This window comes from Eleutherodactylus coqui, chromosome 8 (genome assembly GCF_035609145.1).
Source record: "Eleutherodactylus coqui strain aEleCoq1 chromosome 8, aEleCoq1.hap1, whole genome shotgun sequence".
NCBI lineage: Eukaryota > Metazoa > Chordata > Amphibia > Anura > Eleutherodactylidae > Eleutherodactylus > Eleutherodactylus coqui.
Genome location: NC_089844.1, coordinates 33,745,489 through 33,762,047, shown reverse-complemented (window position 1 = coordinate 33,762,047; position 16,559 = coordinate 33,745,489). Strand labels below are relative to the sequence as shown.

The following is a 16,559-nucleotide window of genomic DNA, read 5'->3' as shown; positions in this document are numbered from 1 at the left end:
TGTTTCATGGTGGCTGTCAATGACTCCCGCCCAGCAGTACAACAGTTAAAAACACGGTGGAGGAACTTGATGTCTGCTGGTCTCTGCTCCTGGAGGGCAGAGACCAGCACTCATTGAAATCAATGCGAGCTGTGCCTGCAGTTACAAGCACCACCCACTACACAGAGGTTATTGGAGAATTCTGCTGCTTCAGCTCACACCTCTGTGTATTTGTGGCGCTGATAGCATTTGGCCGCTCATCTGATCGGTTGGGGTCCCGAGCGACAGACCCCAACCAGTCAACTATTGATGACCTATCCTAAGGTTGGAATTTTTCATCTTTATACTAATGTTGTGTTTCTGGTCAAAGGTAAATTTAGGTTGTCTATACCTACTTGGATGAAACAATCTGAACAGGTACCCTTACTATGTGACCCCACTGACAACTGCATGGGCTGCCCATGGTGATCAGCTGTCTATTCTGTTTTGCAGTCTGTCTTTAAGAAGAAGTATCGCCCAATCTGGAAATCTTCATTTGCAGGGTACACAGCTGTAAATATAGCTGACGTCGAGCTCTTGGAGACGGTGCTGCGCCAGGAGGGGAAGTATCCGATGAGAAATGACATGAAGCATTGGATAATACACTGTCAGCTCAGAGACCTGGCTCTAGGCCCTTTTACTGAGTATGTTCAGTAGTTCCACATTGTTACTTATCATTTAGGGTCAATGAAAGCTACTTTGATATGCTGCATTGGATTCTGGGAGATGTTTTTTTTTTTTTTTTTGCACTGTCTGATGTGAACATTACATCTCCAAGAATGCATAAAGTAGGCACACTGGAAAAGCAAGCAGGGGGCAGCAATGGGATGTCACCTCTAAGGCGATATTAATGTGATGGATTTTTCCATCGGAAATATGTAGGCAGAATCGGTGACAAAAACCCAGGCTGAGTTTCAAATTTCTGCCACGGATTTGCAGTTTGACATGCTGCAGAAACCCATTCATTGGGACTAATCGGCATGTGGCTACCTGTAATGGTTTCTGTCAAGAAGTGAGATGTCACTTATTTTTCTGTAAATAAGGGAGATGAAACAATACCTCCACATTGCCACCTACTGGAAGGCAGCAATACCTAAAGTCAATATTAAACTCGTTATGCAAGCCTTGCAACAATGACCAGGAGTTGAAAGCAAAGTCAGAGCCCATGCACATACAGCTGTTTCAGGGTTTTTTCCCTTCATCAGTGTGCAGTAGGATTCCAGTAGAGAGAGGCCTGTCATGTGCATCAGAAACGCTATCTTTTCTCCTTAGGCAGAGCACCAAGCCATTTACGCTCCTCTGGGTAATATGCAAATAAGGGAGAATACCTCCACAGTGCCCCTATTATTTTTCTTTAATACACCTGTTCACACAATGGATTTCCACATAGATTCCAGTACAGAATAAGGCAGCATTCCCACAGAGTTATTTACTACGCTGTGGGATTCCGTCAAGTTATTCCATCACAGCTGCCGCCAAAAACAACACCACGACAGAACACCCGAACGGAAACGAATGCAGCCACTTTTTTATTAGTGTAACAGACACCACTTTGTTGTCTGTTCGACAGGATTTCCATTCCTTTCTGTTAAATTTGGAGTATAAAATAAACACAATCGATTACATTATTCTATACTCAAAATATAATGGAAATTATGTAACCTCCATATAAAATCCCACAACGTAATAAAAACAGATCGCTCCCCAAGTGGGCAATCCGCACCTAGATCCGCATGGAAGCAGCTTATAATCTGCTCTCATTGTTTTCAACACATTGTTATGAACTATAGCACAGACTTTTCTAAACATACATTAGAAATTGACAACATGGAAACAAAGGAATTGACTGTTATGGACATGAGCGTTGATCCACTGCGCCAACCAACTGGTTTGGCTTTGGGCTAGTCCTAAGGGCATTATCCTGACGGTTCCCTGGTATTCACCCTTTAATCCCTGTACAGGGATCTGGACTTCACTGCGGGAAACCGAGCAGGCAGCCACCTCCGGGAGTCAGAGGCACCAGTGCAAAGCACCGCGAAACAGGCCGAACTGTAAACAGAATCCGGTGAAATGTCGAGGCAGGCAGAAAACAAATGTTATCCGGGTAAAAGTCCAGGAATCAGGGCAGACACAGAACTCCGAGACAGGAGACCTATGCTGGGTGGCTTAGGCAAACTGACACCAACACTCAGGCAAAGAAGGAGCATCCCCAGCTCAGCTAAATAGGAGGGCAATAGCCTATTATACCCTGCAGCTGAGCTGAGACTCCAGCATTGCTGATGGAAAGTACATAGCTAAAGGTCCCTTAATACAGAAGGAGCAGAGGAACGTCCGCCTCTGCCCGGAATAGCAAGAGGGCGGCAGACACGGGTAGCCGATCTAACAGTGACATTAGGCTTCTTGATGTAGATTTTGCAGCAGGAGGCAACACGCAGATTAGCCCCATTAACTAGGGCTAATGCACATATAAATTCCATGGCATAACAAACTGCAAATCTGTGGCGGAACTGTCATTTGAACATGGACCTGCAGAGTGAGAGAGAAGAAGATTTATCACTGCCACTTTGGCATTCACTGGATTAGTTTTTTACTCCAGTCACAGCCAGAACTACAATCAAAATTCTGAGGATCTTTCTTTTCGGCAAATTTACTTAACTGTATATGGAAAGCTGAAAAGCTGAGCTAAGGCTTAAGATCCCAATTCACGTTAGCCTTTAGACAACCGAATGTCTGTCTATAGGGGCCTCAACTTTCCACCAACAAATGAAATCTGGCAAAAGAAGGATCATGCATGCTGAATTGCAATATGCGATCGTTTTGATTCCCATGGCCATAAGCTGGCGCCAGAGCTGTCTGGTGGTTGCACTTTCTCCACAAGACACATGTGTGCTCGCCTGCAACCAGCATTTGTAGGTTTGGGAATGATGGGCCAGACAATTCTTTGGCCGACAGCTTTTGAAGGTGTATGTGGGGCCTTTGGGGCTAGAGCTTGACCATCACTCCACATGTTCTGAGATCCCACTAGCATACAGGTTATGTCCTAATTCTAATTCTCCAGGAAAGGTCACCGCTGGCATACGCTGCGCTCCACCCTGAATAAGAGGATGCTGAAGCCGGCAGAGGCAGTGCTGTACACCGGGGCGCTGAATGAGGTGGTAACAGATTTCCTACACACCCTGGACGATGTGAGGAAGGAATCCCCCTCGGGAGTTATGGTCAACGGCATTGCAAACCTCTTTTATAGGTTTGCATTTGAAGGTGAGCTAGTTGGAGATTTTGAGCTGAAAACCTATTAGGGAAGTTGCAGATCTTGTATTGGCATTGGGGTGCGGTCGTCATCTTGGTCTGCATTTACCTCCCCTTTAGGCATTTTGTTACAATGTGCCTAAGGAACTAATGGGAAATTGTAAGTGTACATGGTTTCTGTCATACTCTTTGCACATTACCTACCTTTATTATATATTTGTGACTCAATTTATCTATATAAACAAAACCTTTTAAAAATGGAGAGAAACAAAGTGAGTGATTAAAGTCGAATGTGAATAGAGTTCGGTTCCAAAATAGGGTTGACACCCGGCCGCCGTATTAACCCTTTAGATGCGGTTCCAACCAGTCCCTGGAAAGTTCCCCAGTGATGAGACTGCAGTGTGCCATTCAGTTTGCCATAATGGTGTCCATTCAGTTTCCGTCCAGCTGTCCAGGAGTTTCCCAGAGGAAATAATGCTCAATGTTGCACTTCTTTGTCCTGGATTTTAATGTAAATCAGTAAGAGAGGCTCAGAACGCTAATGTGACCATAGCCATAGCCTAACAATAGCCTGACACTCTCTGCCCTATTTCTTTGTGTAAATGAGAATACATCCCAAAGTTGTGTTTGCCTCTCTTGCTGCTGCATCACACTGTTGAGTCGAATTCAGTGTGGAATCTATTAGTATACCCAAGTCTTCTTCATATGTGCTGTTTCTTAGTCGCGTTCCTTCCATTCTGTTTGTGCTTTTTTTTTTTCATTTTTCTTGCCCAGGTGTAGAACTTTGCATTCTCTTTATGTACAGCAGTATATTGTACAAATAAATGATTGCAAGTTCAAATGAAAAAAAAGTAAAAACAAAAGTTGTAATTATGTTTTTTAGAGTATATAAAAGAAAAATATCAAAAATTTAACAGTAAAACTCCTCCCAGTATACACATTAAAAAAAGAAGGAAATACAAAAATTAGTTCAGTAAAAGTCTAGTTCATTAAAAATATTGTGTTATTTGTCCCGCTCTTTTGGTTCTCCCAAAAATCAGAAAAAGCCATCAAAAAGTCACATGTACCCCAAATAGGTACCAAAAGAAACTACAGAAAATCACAGGGAACCAGCTGTGAAAAAATAAAACTTATGGATCTCAGTAGATGACAAAAGTACTTTGTTTGCTTTTGTTGTTTTTTTTGAAAAATTTTACTTTTTTTTAAAGTAGTAAAACATTTTTTAAAAAACCATTGCCACAATCAACTCGTAACTTATAGAATAAAGTGAAAATTATATTTTTTGCACTGTGGATGCTGATAAGACAAAAGCTCCTGAAAAAAAATGATGCAATTGTTTTTTTCTACTTCACCCCACTAAAAGGTTTTTCAAAAGTTATTTCAATACTTTATATGTTACATTAAATAGCCCCATAAAAACTACAAATTGCTTTGCAAAAAACAAGCCCTCATGCAGCCATGTTGGGAAAGTAGGGACAAAATAACGACCTGAAAAACACAATCTCTTGTCTTTAAAGGGTTAAGCTTCATCTCCATAAAAAGGACGGCCCTCTAATATGAGAAATGTCCCGGTGATATGGGGATGACATCGATGGGCTTTGTATGTTTTATACTTGTTTTATTCTGTCATCTTAGGAATTTCATACATTCTGTTTGAGACCCGTGTCGGCTGCTTGGAGAAGAATGTTCCTCCCGAGACCAGTAAACTAATTGCCTCTATAGGGGCCATGCTGAAATACTCAGTTTCTGTCGCTTTTTTACCTGAGTGGAGCAGAAATATTCTCCCCTACTATAAGTTGTACATAGAAAACTGGGACAACATCTTTGAATTTGGTGAGTTGAAGTGTGGAAAATGTTCAGCATGACATCAGGAAGGTTGGGGGGGGGGGTCTTTGCAGACAGTAGACTGTGTCTGTGGGATGAATTGTACTTTTTAATTGCACTACTTCAGGGTACATATATAAATCTATTGTTTAACTTTTATTATTTTTCGTTTGATGGGTGATGGAAAAAAAAACAAATCCTACCATTAGTGTCCTTTTTATGTGTTACTATTTTTCTACAACAATTTTTTTCTTTTATAGTGTTTATTTACACAAAATATATCAGCTTAATCCCTACATAGGAAATTCGTATTAATGAAGACATTGGAAAATCTTCATTAAGACCAGTAGGGCTCATGGATTTCAGTCTAAATATCCATGTAGATTCCTCACATCTAAATCTGAGATCCATGTTAGGGCTCCGGCACACTTGCATTTTTCTTGCGCGTTTTTTTCACGCGATATCACTGCGTTTTTTCACATGATTGTCAAAGGGACTTTCTAATGTTAAAAACGCATCGCAAGTTGGTGTTTTGCAATTTTGTGTGATGCGTTTTTAACATTAGAATGTCCCATTGACAATCGCGTGAAAAAAATGCAGTACGCTCTATTGTGATATCCGCGCCTGCTCTGCACTGGGCATGCTCTTGCAACACACTATGATTGGTGGAACCATCAATATGAGATTGGTCAAACATTCGCTGTCGTCAAGATTCTCTCACATCATTATTGTTACCATGCAGGGCGGCGCAGGGTCCCGCGGTCAGCACACGCCGCTCTGGCGTCGGCTCTGGCGTTCTGGAGCTCTGACGTCGGGGCTCTCCCGCCGACATGGAGCAGCTGGTGTGCAGCGGCGTGGGTGTGTCCGCCCGTAAGGCGCCGCCCGCACTCCTCCACCTCTCTTGTGCAGTAAGGGGGGGGCTGGCTCCTCCCACTCTCCGCCCCTGGGGCGGAGTCTTGTAGTTAAAAGGCTGGCAGTGTCCTGAGCTCACTGCCAGTTATTGGTTCTGCTAGCATCTAGTCGGTCCTGTCTGCAGATAAGTCTCAGTTCAGCCTCTAGTTTGCCTGTCAGCTTCCATTTCCAGCTTTGCTTGCTCTGTATGTTCTGTTGGTCATTTCCATCTGCCTTCTCTGTCGGCACTCTGTTCCCCCCATCAATTAGTCACATCTTGTCAGTCGCCAGGTCCCTAGCCAGTGCCGGGACCGCTGTCCAGTTGTCCGCCTGGGATTAGCCAGGGCCGAGGCAAGTAGGCAGGGACAGTGGGGTGCGGGAAGATCAGGGCATCCCACCTGGCGCTCAGGGGGTCAGAGTGCCGTAACATAATAACTGGCCCTTTAAAACAGTTTTTTTCATGAAGGCGATCAACTCCCTCGCGACCCAGCTGCAAGCCGTGGTCCAGGATTTGTCCGCTCGCATGGCGGCCCAGGAGCAGCGGGGGTTGTCGCAAGGGCCGGACACCTCAACCAGTCCCGAACCCAAGTGCCCTCTTCCCGAGGTATTCTCTGGGGAGAGGAACAAGTTTTTTGTTTTCCACATGCGTGCCGCCTGTTTTTTCGGATGCGTCCCCTTTCTTCCTGGTCGGAGGCTCAGAGGGTCGGGCTGATAATATCCCTGCTGCGGGGCTCTGCCCAGACCTGGGCCTTTTCCATCCCCGAGGGTTCCCCTTGCCTGCAGGCTGTGGATGCATTTTTTCAGGAACTCGGGGGCATCTTCGATGAACCGGACCGAGCTCTGTTGGCGGTTTCCCGGTTATTGGCGTTGCACCAGGGGTCGCTTTGTGTGGAGGATTATTGCTCCAACTTCAGACGCTATGCAGGTGATACTGCATGGAACGATAGCGCTCTGAAAGACATTTTTCTGTTGGGCCTCTCGGATGCGGTAAAGGACCTGTTGATTTCCCATCCCGTTACCGGGGTCCTTAGGGGAGGCTATGGAGCTAGCGGTAAAGGCAAATAGGAGGCTCAGGGCTAGGAAGCAAGATAGACAGGCCCATAGAGTCAGGGAGGTCGTCTGTCCTGTTCCCTCTTCGTCCTTACCAACCGCTGGTCCCGAGCCGATGGAGGTGGACCCGCTTGACCCCGAGGAGCGACGCCGGATTCGTTTGTTACATCATCTCTGCCTGTACTGCGGGAAAGCTGGACATCGGGTGATCACCTGCCCCCTGAGGCTTCAGCGCTCGCAGTCTGGATCGGCGGAACCCCGAGTCCTAGGCGACTGTAGGGAGGAGCGCCTAGGACTTGAGGTACTTCCTAAGCTTCTGGTACCTTGTCAGGTGAGATTCCGGAATTTTTCCCGACCAGGGCAGGTGTTTATTGACTCCGGAGCAGCCGCTAACCTGATAAGCCGGTGTTTTGTCAGACCCCTGATGGCTGAATTTGTGGCGCTGAAAACGCCAATTAATTTTACTAGTATCGATGCTACCCCTCTCTCTACAGGCCTGGTATGATGGAGGACCCCAGGATTACAGTTTACGGTGGGGATCCTCCACTCGGAAGAACTGTCTTTCCTGGTTATGGAAAAGATGTCGGTTGATGTGGTGCTTGGTATGCCCTGGTTGGCACTGCACAATCCCCAATTTAATTGGTCCACCCGGGAATTGACTCATTGGGGATCATCCTCTCATAATCACCTATCTACTATAGCCATGTGCTCCGTAGATCCGGTGCTTATTCCGGAGTATTTGTCAGATTTTCAGGATGTATTCTCCAAAAAACTGTCTGAGACTTTGCCTCCCCATAGGTAGTGGGACTGTGGTATTGATCTAATTCCCGACAGTCCCATCCCTAAGGGAGCCATTTTCAATTTGTTGGGCCGTGAGCATGAGTCCCTCAAGTCCTATATCTCTGAGGCTCTGGCCAGACGACATATCCGGCCATCCAGGTCCCCTGTCGGGGCAGGTCTCTTCTTTGTAGAGAAGAAGGACGGGACATTGAGGCCTTGTGTGGATTATCGGGCCTTGAATAAAATCACAGTGAAGAACCAGTGCTCCTTGCCACTAATTCCTGACTTGTTGAATCAGGTGGTAGGGGCCCACTGGTTCTCCAAACTGGACTTAAGGGGGGATTACAATTTAATTCGCATTAGAGAGGGAGATGAATGGAAAACGGCGTTCAACACCCCGTTAGGACATTTTGAATGACTGGTCATGCCTTTCGGACTCTGTAACGCCCCCGCTGTGTTTCAGGGTTTTATGAACGCTGTCTTCCACGACTTCCTGGGGGTATTTCTGGTCATCTGTCTTGATGACATTCTGGTGTATCCTCCTGACTGGGATACACATGTGCAGCACCTGAGGTTGGTTCTGACCTGTTTGCGCGAGTACCAACTTTTTGTCAAGTTAGAGAAATGTACATTTGGTTCTAAAAAAGTATCTTTCCTTTGTTATGTGATTTCACCCACAGAGATTCAGATGGAGTCTGATAAAGTAGCTGCAACCTCCCAGTGGGTCAGACGAGACAACCTTAAAGGGGATGTCTCGCGGTAGCAAGTGGGGTTATACACTTCTGTATGGCCATATTAATGCACTTTGTAATATACATCGTGCATTAAATATGAGCCATACAGAAGTTATTCACTTACCTGCTCCGTTGCTAGCGTCCTCGTCTCCATGGATCCGTCTAAAATCGCCAGCGGCTTGCTTTTTTAGACGCGCTTGCGCAGTCCGGTCTTCTGCTCTGAGCACGAGCCGCTTCAGCGTGCTCGCTGCTACAGCTCTTCTGCGCATGCGCAGACAAGCTGTAACTTCTCGAGAGCGCGCTGGAGCGGCCATTCTGTACCATCCTCTGTTAGAGGAAGGTGCAGAGACGTCCAGCTGTCCGGAGAAGCCGCCCAGCTGTCCCGCCGTCCAGGTAAGTGATGGGCCGGGGGGGCTGCCGCTGCGCCGGGGGCGGGCTGCTCCGGGGGGGCTGCCGCTTTGCCGGGGGGGGGGGGCTACGCCGGTTACCTGCTGCCTGGCGGTGGGTGACTGGTCGTTCGTGTTCACGCCAGGGGTCCGGTCGGCGGCTGCGGGGCGTCTGGTTGTCAGGGAGACACAGCTGGTAGCGTCTCGGGAGCGCGCACGTCGGGCTACAGCAAGCGACGGGAAAAGAGCTGGCGGCCATCTTGGGAAAATTTTTATAAGTTGCTGAAACGCTGGAACGGTAAGTACAAACCAGCTAGAAAAGTCATTTACAGGGGGGCTTAGTAATGTTTGCTTAATTAGGGGGACTGGGCAAAAAAAAAAATCCACTCCTGCCTCGAGACCTCTCCTTTAAGGCTCTCCAGCGGTTCTTAGGTTTTGCAAATTTTTACCGCAAATTCATTAGGAACTACTTGGTTATTGCTCAACCCCTGACCAATCTGACTAAGAAAGGGGCCCACTTGGTAAAATGGTCGCCTGCAGCCCTTGAGGCCTTTAGTCATCTAAAGAGGGCATTTACGACTGCCCCGGTGCTAATACAGCTGGACGCACGACTACCCTTTTTCATTGAGTTAGATGCGTCTGAGGTGGGGACAGGAGTAGTCTTGTCGCAGGAAGTCAGTGGGAGATCTGGGTATAGCCCATGTGCGTTCTTCTCGCAGAAGTTTCATTCAGCAGAACGCAACTACGACGAGGGTAACCGTGATTTACTGGCTATCAAATGGGCTTTGGAAGAGTGGCGACACCATCTTTAGGCGCCTAGACACCCAATTACCGTGTATACTGATCACAAGAATCTGGTATATCTCGCCAATGCTAAAAGACTCACAGCTCGTTAAGCCAGGTGGGCGTTGTTCTTTGCCAGGTTTAATTTTGTCGTGACATATATCCCAGGTGAGAAGAACGTGAAGGCGGACGCCCTGTCACGGAGTTTCGGGGTGCCGGAAAGTGAGACTATGACTCCTGAGAATATCTTGGCACCTGGCGTGGTGGTGGCAGCTGTAGAGTCTAACTTCCTCCCCCAACTACAGAATGCTCAGCAGGACACTCTTTCGGGGGCGCCGGAGGGCAGATGGTTTGTGCCAGAGACCTTACATCTTCGAGTCATGGAGGAATCTCACTCAACGGTTCTCGCAGGGCATTCAGGGTTTCAGGGAACCCTGGATCTTTGTTCCAGACACTTCTGGTGGCCAGGCATGTCTCAGGAGATCGGCAACTTTGTTAGGGGATGCTCGGTCTGTGCTCGCAACAAGAGTCGGCGGCGTCCTCCGGAGGGTCCCCTGAGGTCGCTACTGGTTCCTTCCAGTCCATGGTCGCAGTTATCGGTAGATTTTATCACTGATCTATCAGAGTCCCAGATGTGCACCACTATCTTAGCGGTGGTCGACCGGTTCTCAAAGATGGTACATTTTGTGGCGTTAAAGAAGCTACCTTCGGCAAAAGAATTTGCCAAGATTTTTGTAAAGGAAATAATTTGCTTACATGGGGTTCCCCAAAATATTGTATCTGATCGCGGGGTTCAGTTTGTGTCACAGTTTTGGTGTGCCTTCTGTAGAAACTTGGGAACATCGCTTTCCTTCTCTTCAGCATTCCACCCGCAAACTAATGGTCAGACTGAGCGGAAAAACTAAGATTTAGTGCAATATTTACGGTTGTTTGCTAGCGAAAAGGCTCATCAGTGGGCAGAGTTCCTGCCGTTGGCAGAGTTTGCACTAAACAACCGCCTTTGTTCTTCTACTGGGGTATCTCCATTCTTTTGTGTATACGATCAGCATCCTCGCTTCCTTACAGCAATCCCTACTCTTTCGGTCTATCCTGCAGCGGATGTCGCCACAGATACGCTCCGGAGAGTATGGAAAGAGGTACAGAAAAACTTGGAAGCAACGGGGACTCGTATGCAGTTGCGTAGTAGGAAGAGTCTGTCTGTATCTGAACCTTACAGGGTGGGACAGAAGGTATACCTGTCTTCTAGAAATCTCAAATTGAGGGTCGCATCCTTGAAGCTAGCACCACGTTACGTGGGTCCGTTTGTCATCACGCGTGTGGTGAACCCGCTCGCCTACAAACTGGGTTTGCTAGCTACATGGAAGGTGCACAGGGTGTTTCATAAGTCTTTATTGAAACCTTTTGTGCCTTCGGTTAGATTTTAATAACGTTTTGGTGGTGCTGACTTATTAATTTCCACATAGGCTTTTGGAAGTTGGCGAATGCAATAGCATTCCGAGAAACACGGACCAATATCGTGTTTGTAAAATTGCGATGTTCACTGAGCATTGGAAACAATGGGCAAAATTACTGCTGACTTGCAGAAAAACAGAACATGCTGTGATATTTCTACATGGTTAGCATTTTTAGATGTGTATCCCCAGCGGGTACTGAGGAAGAGGTTCACATACCCCGAAACGTGCTTATACAAGCTGATTTTAATAATAAACCGATCTTTTTTGCAAAATGATGTAATCTCAATAATGTATACCATGTATGAAGGTTGGGCCACATTTACGCCTCCAAAAGAATCTTTACTTCACTTTCTTATGAGCGTTAGCTTTTCTAGGAAACAAGTTAATTATCCAGAAGATGGGGAAGATACAGGAGAGACTGGATCGTGGTGAGGAGGTCCAAGGAGAGTACCTGACCTATCTGCTGTCCAGCGGCGAACTATCGATTAAGGAAGTGAACGGCAGTGTAGCTGAGATGCTATTGGCCGGAGTGGACACAGTAAGGAATTAAATATCAGTGGCATTGTCTTCCTAGGCAACCAGAGAACCAATGCTGGTGCCATAGGTGTCAATATAGTTTTATTGATTGCAATGAAATGATTGGAGTGGAAATAATAGTGCCAGACAATAGATTGTTCAAATATCATATAAAAGAACAGGACACGCAGTACCAGTGCCCACAGGATAATGCCATGCATTTTTGGAAAACTATCAGTCCCTACATATACAAAGTTGGTCCCTCCATCTAGCTCCCTTAGCAGTTTATATCATTGGCATCTATGAAGAGGTCATCCAAGGTGAAGGCTGGGAAAGCTCCCTATCCCCTGACTTGTAGCTGCCAAGTCAGCTGGCACAAATCTAGTGGTAAGCAAGGTAGGGTTGGTCTGGGACTGAGTCTATAACCTAATGGGTGTCATCATACTGTATGAAGAAACCAAACGACAAACAAGAAGTGAATGAATTCTTATTTGTCATTCAGTTGTCATGCATTTACACTGAGCGATAATCGTTCACATTCTCACCGATTTGCGGGAATATGAACGATTGGCCCATGTAAAAGGCCCTTAAGGTGGGTTCCCATATATTAGTTGTGTAGCCAGCGGTTTTATGCCTGGGATGGACACAACTGATGGCATTTTTGTGCAGTTTGTGTATCGATCCAGCATCCATAGCCAACAAAAAATGCTGCATTCAAGGGAGACATCTGACATCAAAACTTATGGTGCCATGAATCATCCTTCATAAAACTATAGAATCTATTCTTCCATCAGTTTTATTGCAAAGCCGGAGGGGGAAAAAATGCTGGAGGTAAAAATATGTGAAAAGCTAGCCTGAGACCAGCGGTGCCCATACAACAGTGTCAGCCATATTAGAGTCCATGTAGAAGTGCCTGCCTCAGTGCACTTACCATAGAAGAAAGTGCTACAAGCGGTACTACATGATTTAGTTTGTGAAGAATGAACAGAATCTGTTCAAATTAATATATTTAAGTATTTTCCAAAATAGTAAAATTCATTGAACCTTAAATCAATAGAACCTGATTGATGCTGAATTATCACATATAAAGCTCACTTATAAAAATGGGGAAGCTGCAGTGTTTGGTGGTGGCAGAACTCCATAACATTGCTTTTTGGCCATTATATGGCACTGTATTTCTAATAACAGACTGTACAGTATGGTTCTTTTTACATTGCATAGATTAGGAGGTCAACAAAAAGTACCATCCAAGGGTAGACCGACCCTGGCTGCTCGTTCTCATCTTTAGAGCGGTGATGATATCCTGCATTTCTTATCTCAGATCTCAAACACCTTATCCTGGGCCCTGTACCACCTTGCAAGAGACCCGGAGACTCAGCAATCTCTCTATCAGGAGGTGACCTCCATTGTCCCAGGAAAAGGTATCCCCACTGCTGAGGATATCTCTAAGATGCCGCTGCTGAAGGCTGTCATCAAAGAAATACTGCGGTTGGTTCTATTAATTTTTGTATAATATTTATTTTTGGGACAGCGGTGAGACCCCCATTTCAGTTCCTACAGCAGGGCACCCACCCTAGAATATTCTATACAGTGATGAGGTCACATGGCATCTGTATATGGAGAGGCATATATGGGCTGAACTGCAGCCACAATGGTCATAATAGACATAAGGCCTTAGTCACATGGGCGTTTTTTTCCCGCGATTTGTGGATCGCATGATGGATGCGCATTCAATACGCGCGTTTCAATAGAAATGGGCCGGAGCAGTGCAGCGCTGCCCAGAGCATTCAATTAAATGGAGCCGGCAATACAGCCGGCTCCATTGAAAGCAATGCGCTGCGGGTGATCTCACAATGAATTTTCGGGAAGGGTTTAAATATATAAGCCCTTCCCTGCAATTCATCCAGAAATGTGTAAAAATAAAAAAAATATATATACTCACCTGGTCCCGGCAGACGGAGTTCAGCCGCGGCCGGCGGCAGTTCTCCTAAACTGCTCTCTGTAGTATGGGTGAGTGAGTGCTGCCTCTGATTGGTCCCTGCGCTGAGCCAATCAGGGGCAGCTCTCAGCTGTCATTCATGAATTCATGAATGGGTGTGAGTGAGAGCTGCCTCTGATTGGTCAGGCTGTGACCAATCAGAGGCAGCTCATTCAGCAGGCGGGGATTTTAAATCCCCGGCTGCTGAATACTACAGAGAGCAGTTCAGGAGAACTGCCGCCGGCCGCGGCTGAACTCCATCTGCCGGGACCAGGTGAGTATATATATATTTTTTGTTTTTACACATTTCTGGATGAATTGCAGGGAAGGGCTTATATTTTTAAGCCCTTCCCGAAAATTCATCCCGCGTTCGCCGGCAGCCCATTGCTTTCAATGGAGCCGGCTGTATTGCCGGCTCCATTGAATTCAATGGGCAAACATCGTTCTTCCCTGCCACAGCTGTTACAGCTGTGGCAGAGGAGAATGATTTGTCTACTATATGTTCTCATTGGGATCGGCGCTGCTGCCGCCGGCCCCATTGAGCGCATATAGGGAAGAGAACAGGAATCGCAGATCGCAGATAGGTGCGATCTGCGATTTCTGTTCTATAATTTATCGGACAAGCGCATAAAAAGCGCTCATGTGTCCGATACCATTGCAAAGCAATGGTTTTATAAAATCGCCGGACGCATGCGCATGCGCAAATCGCGCGAAAAAACTGACTGAGCCCTAACAATGCCCTAATAATGAAGATAACAAAGGGGCAGAATTTTTAATGTAAACTAATTATAAAAATCTGCTCACGAGTAAGATATTAGAAAAAAACTTTCTGACAGTGAGAATGATCAATGAGTGGAACAGGTTGCCACGGAAGGTGGCGAGTTCTCCTTCAATGGAAGTCTTCAAACAGAGGCTGGACAGACATCTGTCTGGGATGACTTAGTGAATCCTGCATTGAACCGGGGGTTGAACCCGATGACAACGAGGGTCCCTTCCAACTTTAAAATTCTATGAGGGGCTGGGTCACAGTAGTGGTTTGCCATGTAAGGAGGGTGCTGGGAATGGACGTCCCCTTTCCAGCTCTAGCATTTCCTGCCTTCCCTCATCTTTCCTTTCTTTGCTGCATAATATTTCATATTTTGTACACGAGGCATCTCTGCATTGTCACAGCTGGTGGGTTGCATCATAATTTGGGGGTTTGGACCCACTTGTCTCCACATGGTGTTGCAATTCGTGTCCTTGCCCACATTGCTTTCAGTGAGATTAATTCTTGTTTCAAAGATCTTTCAAATACAGTGATTGAATAGAGCTGTGTCCGGCCCCTGCTCAACCCCCATTGTTAAATTACATTCATATCCTTCTGTTTATTTTAGAGACTGTGGTTGTTTTTGTTGTGCTGGCACCAACCCCAGGATGTTGAAATGGTTATCATTTGGCAGTCTTGTAACTACTAAGATTTTATGTGCAGCTGTTAGTCTGCTTTTTGTAACAGACCTTGTTGTGGTCCCTGTGGACATGGTAGGTATGGTCTCGATCTTAGTCCAGTGGCCACTTTAAGGTTTAAATAACTCATCACCGTGCTGAATGGGGCACGCAAGTCTTTCGGAGAAACCTCAGATCTTGGCAGTTTAACCCCTTACATGCCACAATCAATAGCAACTGCAGCAGATGACAAGAGAAGGGGACTCTGTCACCCACCAGCCCCCTGCAGTGTGATCGCAATGTACCAAAGGTTTCCCATGGCCTGACAAAGGCCTCAATGTCTACCATGTAACTGAGCCCATTAGACCCCACCACTGGGAGTCTAAAGGCTGCTGTCATAGGCTTAGTAAAATTTACTACATAAGTAATGTAGTGTACAATGCTAGCAATTGAACAATCACCTCTTAAAGTCCCCTTCAAGTTTAATTTAAAGAAAAAAATGCAGTTAAAACAAAAAATATGTTTTTTTTCCCCACAGACCTCATTTTAAATGGATAAAATACTCCCCTCCACAATTTTTAAAAAGCAACACTTAATAGGTATTACTGCCGTCGTCACAACCCGCACAATGAAAATATTTTGTTATTTATCTCACTTGGTGAACACCATAAAAATAATTTTAAAAAGTAATGTCAGGACTGCTATTCCTTTGTTTGCCTCCTAAAAAACAATAAAAAGCAATCCAAAAATCACATATACAGGTGCTCCCCGACTTGCGAACAGGTTCCGTTCCGGGAGCCCGTTCGCAAGTCCGTTTTGTTCGCAAGTCGAACAAATGGTAGTATGGAGCGGGATCGCGGGTGGATCCCGCTCCATACAACGTCGGTTGCCGGCTGTTCTTACAGCGGGCGCCCGGCGGCAGCAGTTCCGACGAGCCACGCCGCTTGTCGGAACTGTTAACACTTTAAATACCGCTCTGACAGCGGTATTTAAAGTGTTAACAGTTCTGACGAGCAGCGCGGCTCGTCGGAACTGCTGCCGCCGGGTGCCCGCTGTAAGAAACAGCCTGCACCTGACGTTCAGGGGGCCCGTACAGCGTCCCACGATGAGATCGCGGGACGCTGTGTGGTTGCTAGGCAGCCGGGGACCTCCTGAAAGGCCCCAGGGCTGCCTATGCAGAGTGCCTATCAAGCGCACAGCTTGATAGGCGCTCTGCATAGACAGCCCTAGGGCCTTTCAGAAGGCCCCCGGCTGCCCAGCAACCGCAATGTGACCGGACAGGCTTCTATCAGGCTTGATAGAAGCCTGTCCGGTCCCTGCACAGTATGATGTAATGCCATAGCATTACATCATACTGTGCAGAACAGATAGTTCGTATCTAGCGAAATTCGTAACTCGAATGTTCACAAGTCGGGGACTATCTGTACCTCAAAAATGTACCAATAAAAAATGCAACTCCTAAAAGAATAAAAGAAGC

The 16,559-nt window shown here is 46.3% G+C and overlaps 2 protein-coding genes across 2 annotated transcripts in view; both read left to right on the top strand.

The window, feature by feature from the left end:
- The window catches only part of TYW5 (tRNA-yW synthesizing protein 5), a 964,030-nt gene that overhangs the window by 892,914 nt on the left and 54,557 nt on the right, over window positions 1-16,559 (top strand). The window lies entirely within an intron of this gene.
- LOC136577863 (sterol 26-hydroxylase, mitochondrial-like) overlaps window positions 1-16,559 on the top strand; it is a 33,328-nt gene that overhangs the window by 2,318 nt on the left and 14,451 nt on the right. Inside the window, exons 2-6 of the mRNA XM_066577786.1 lie at window positions 472-662; window positions 3,077-3,276; window positions 4,900-5,097; window positions 11,541-11,704; window positions 13,004-13,170. Of these exons, the coding sequence (XP_066433883.1) occupies window positions 472-662; window positions 3,077-3,276; window positions 4,900-5,097; window positions 11,541-11,704; window positions 13,004-13,170 (920 nt within the window). The remainder of the gene's footprint in view (window positions 1-471; window positions 663-3,076; window positions 3,277-4,899; window positions 5,098-11,540; window positions 11,705-13,003; window positions 13,171-16,559) is intronic.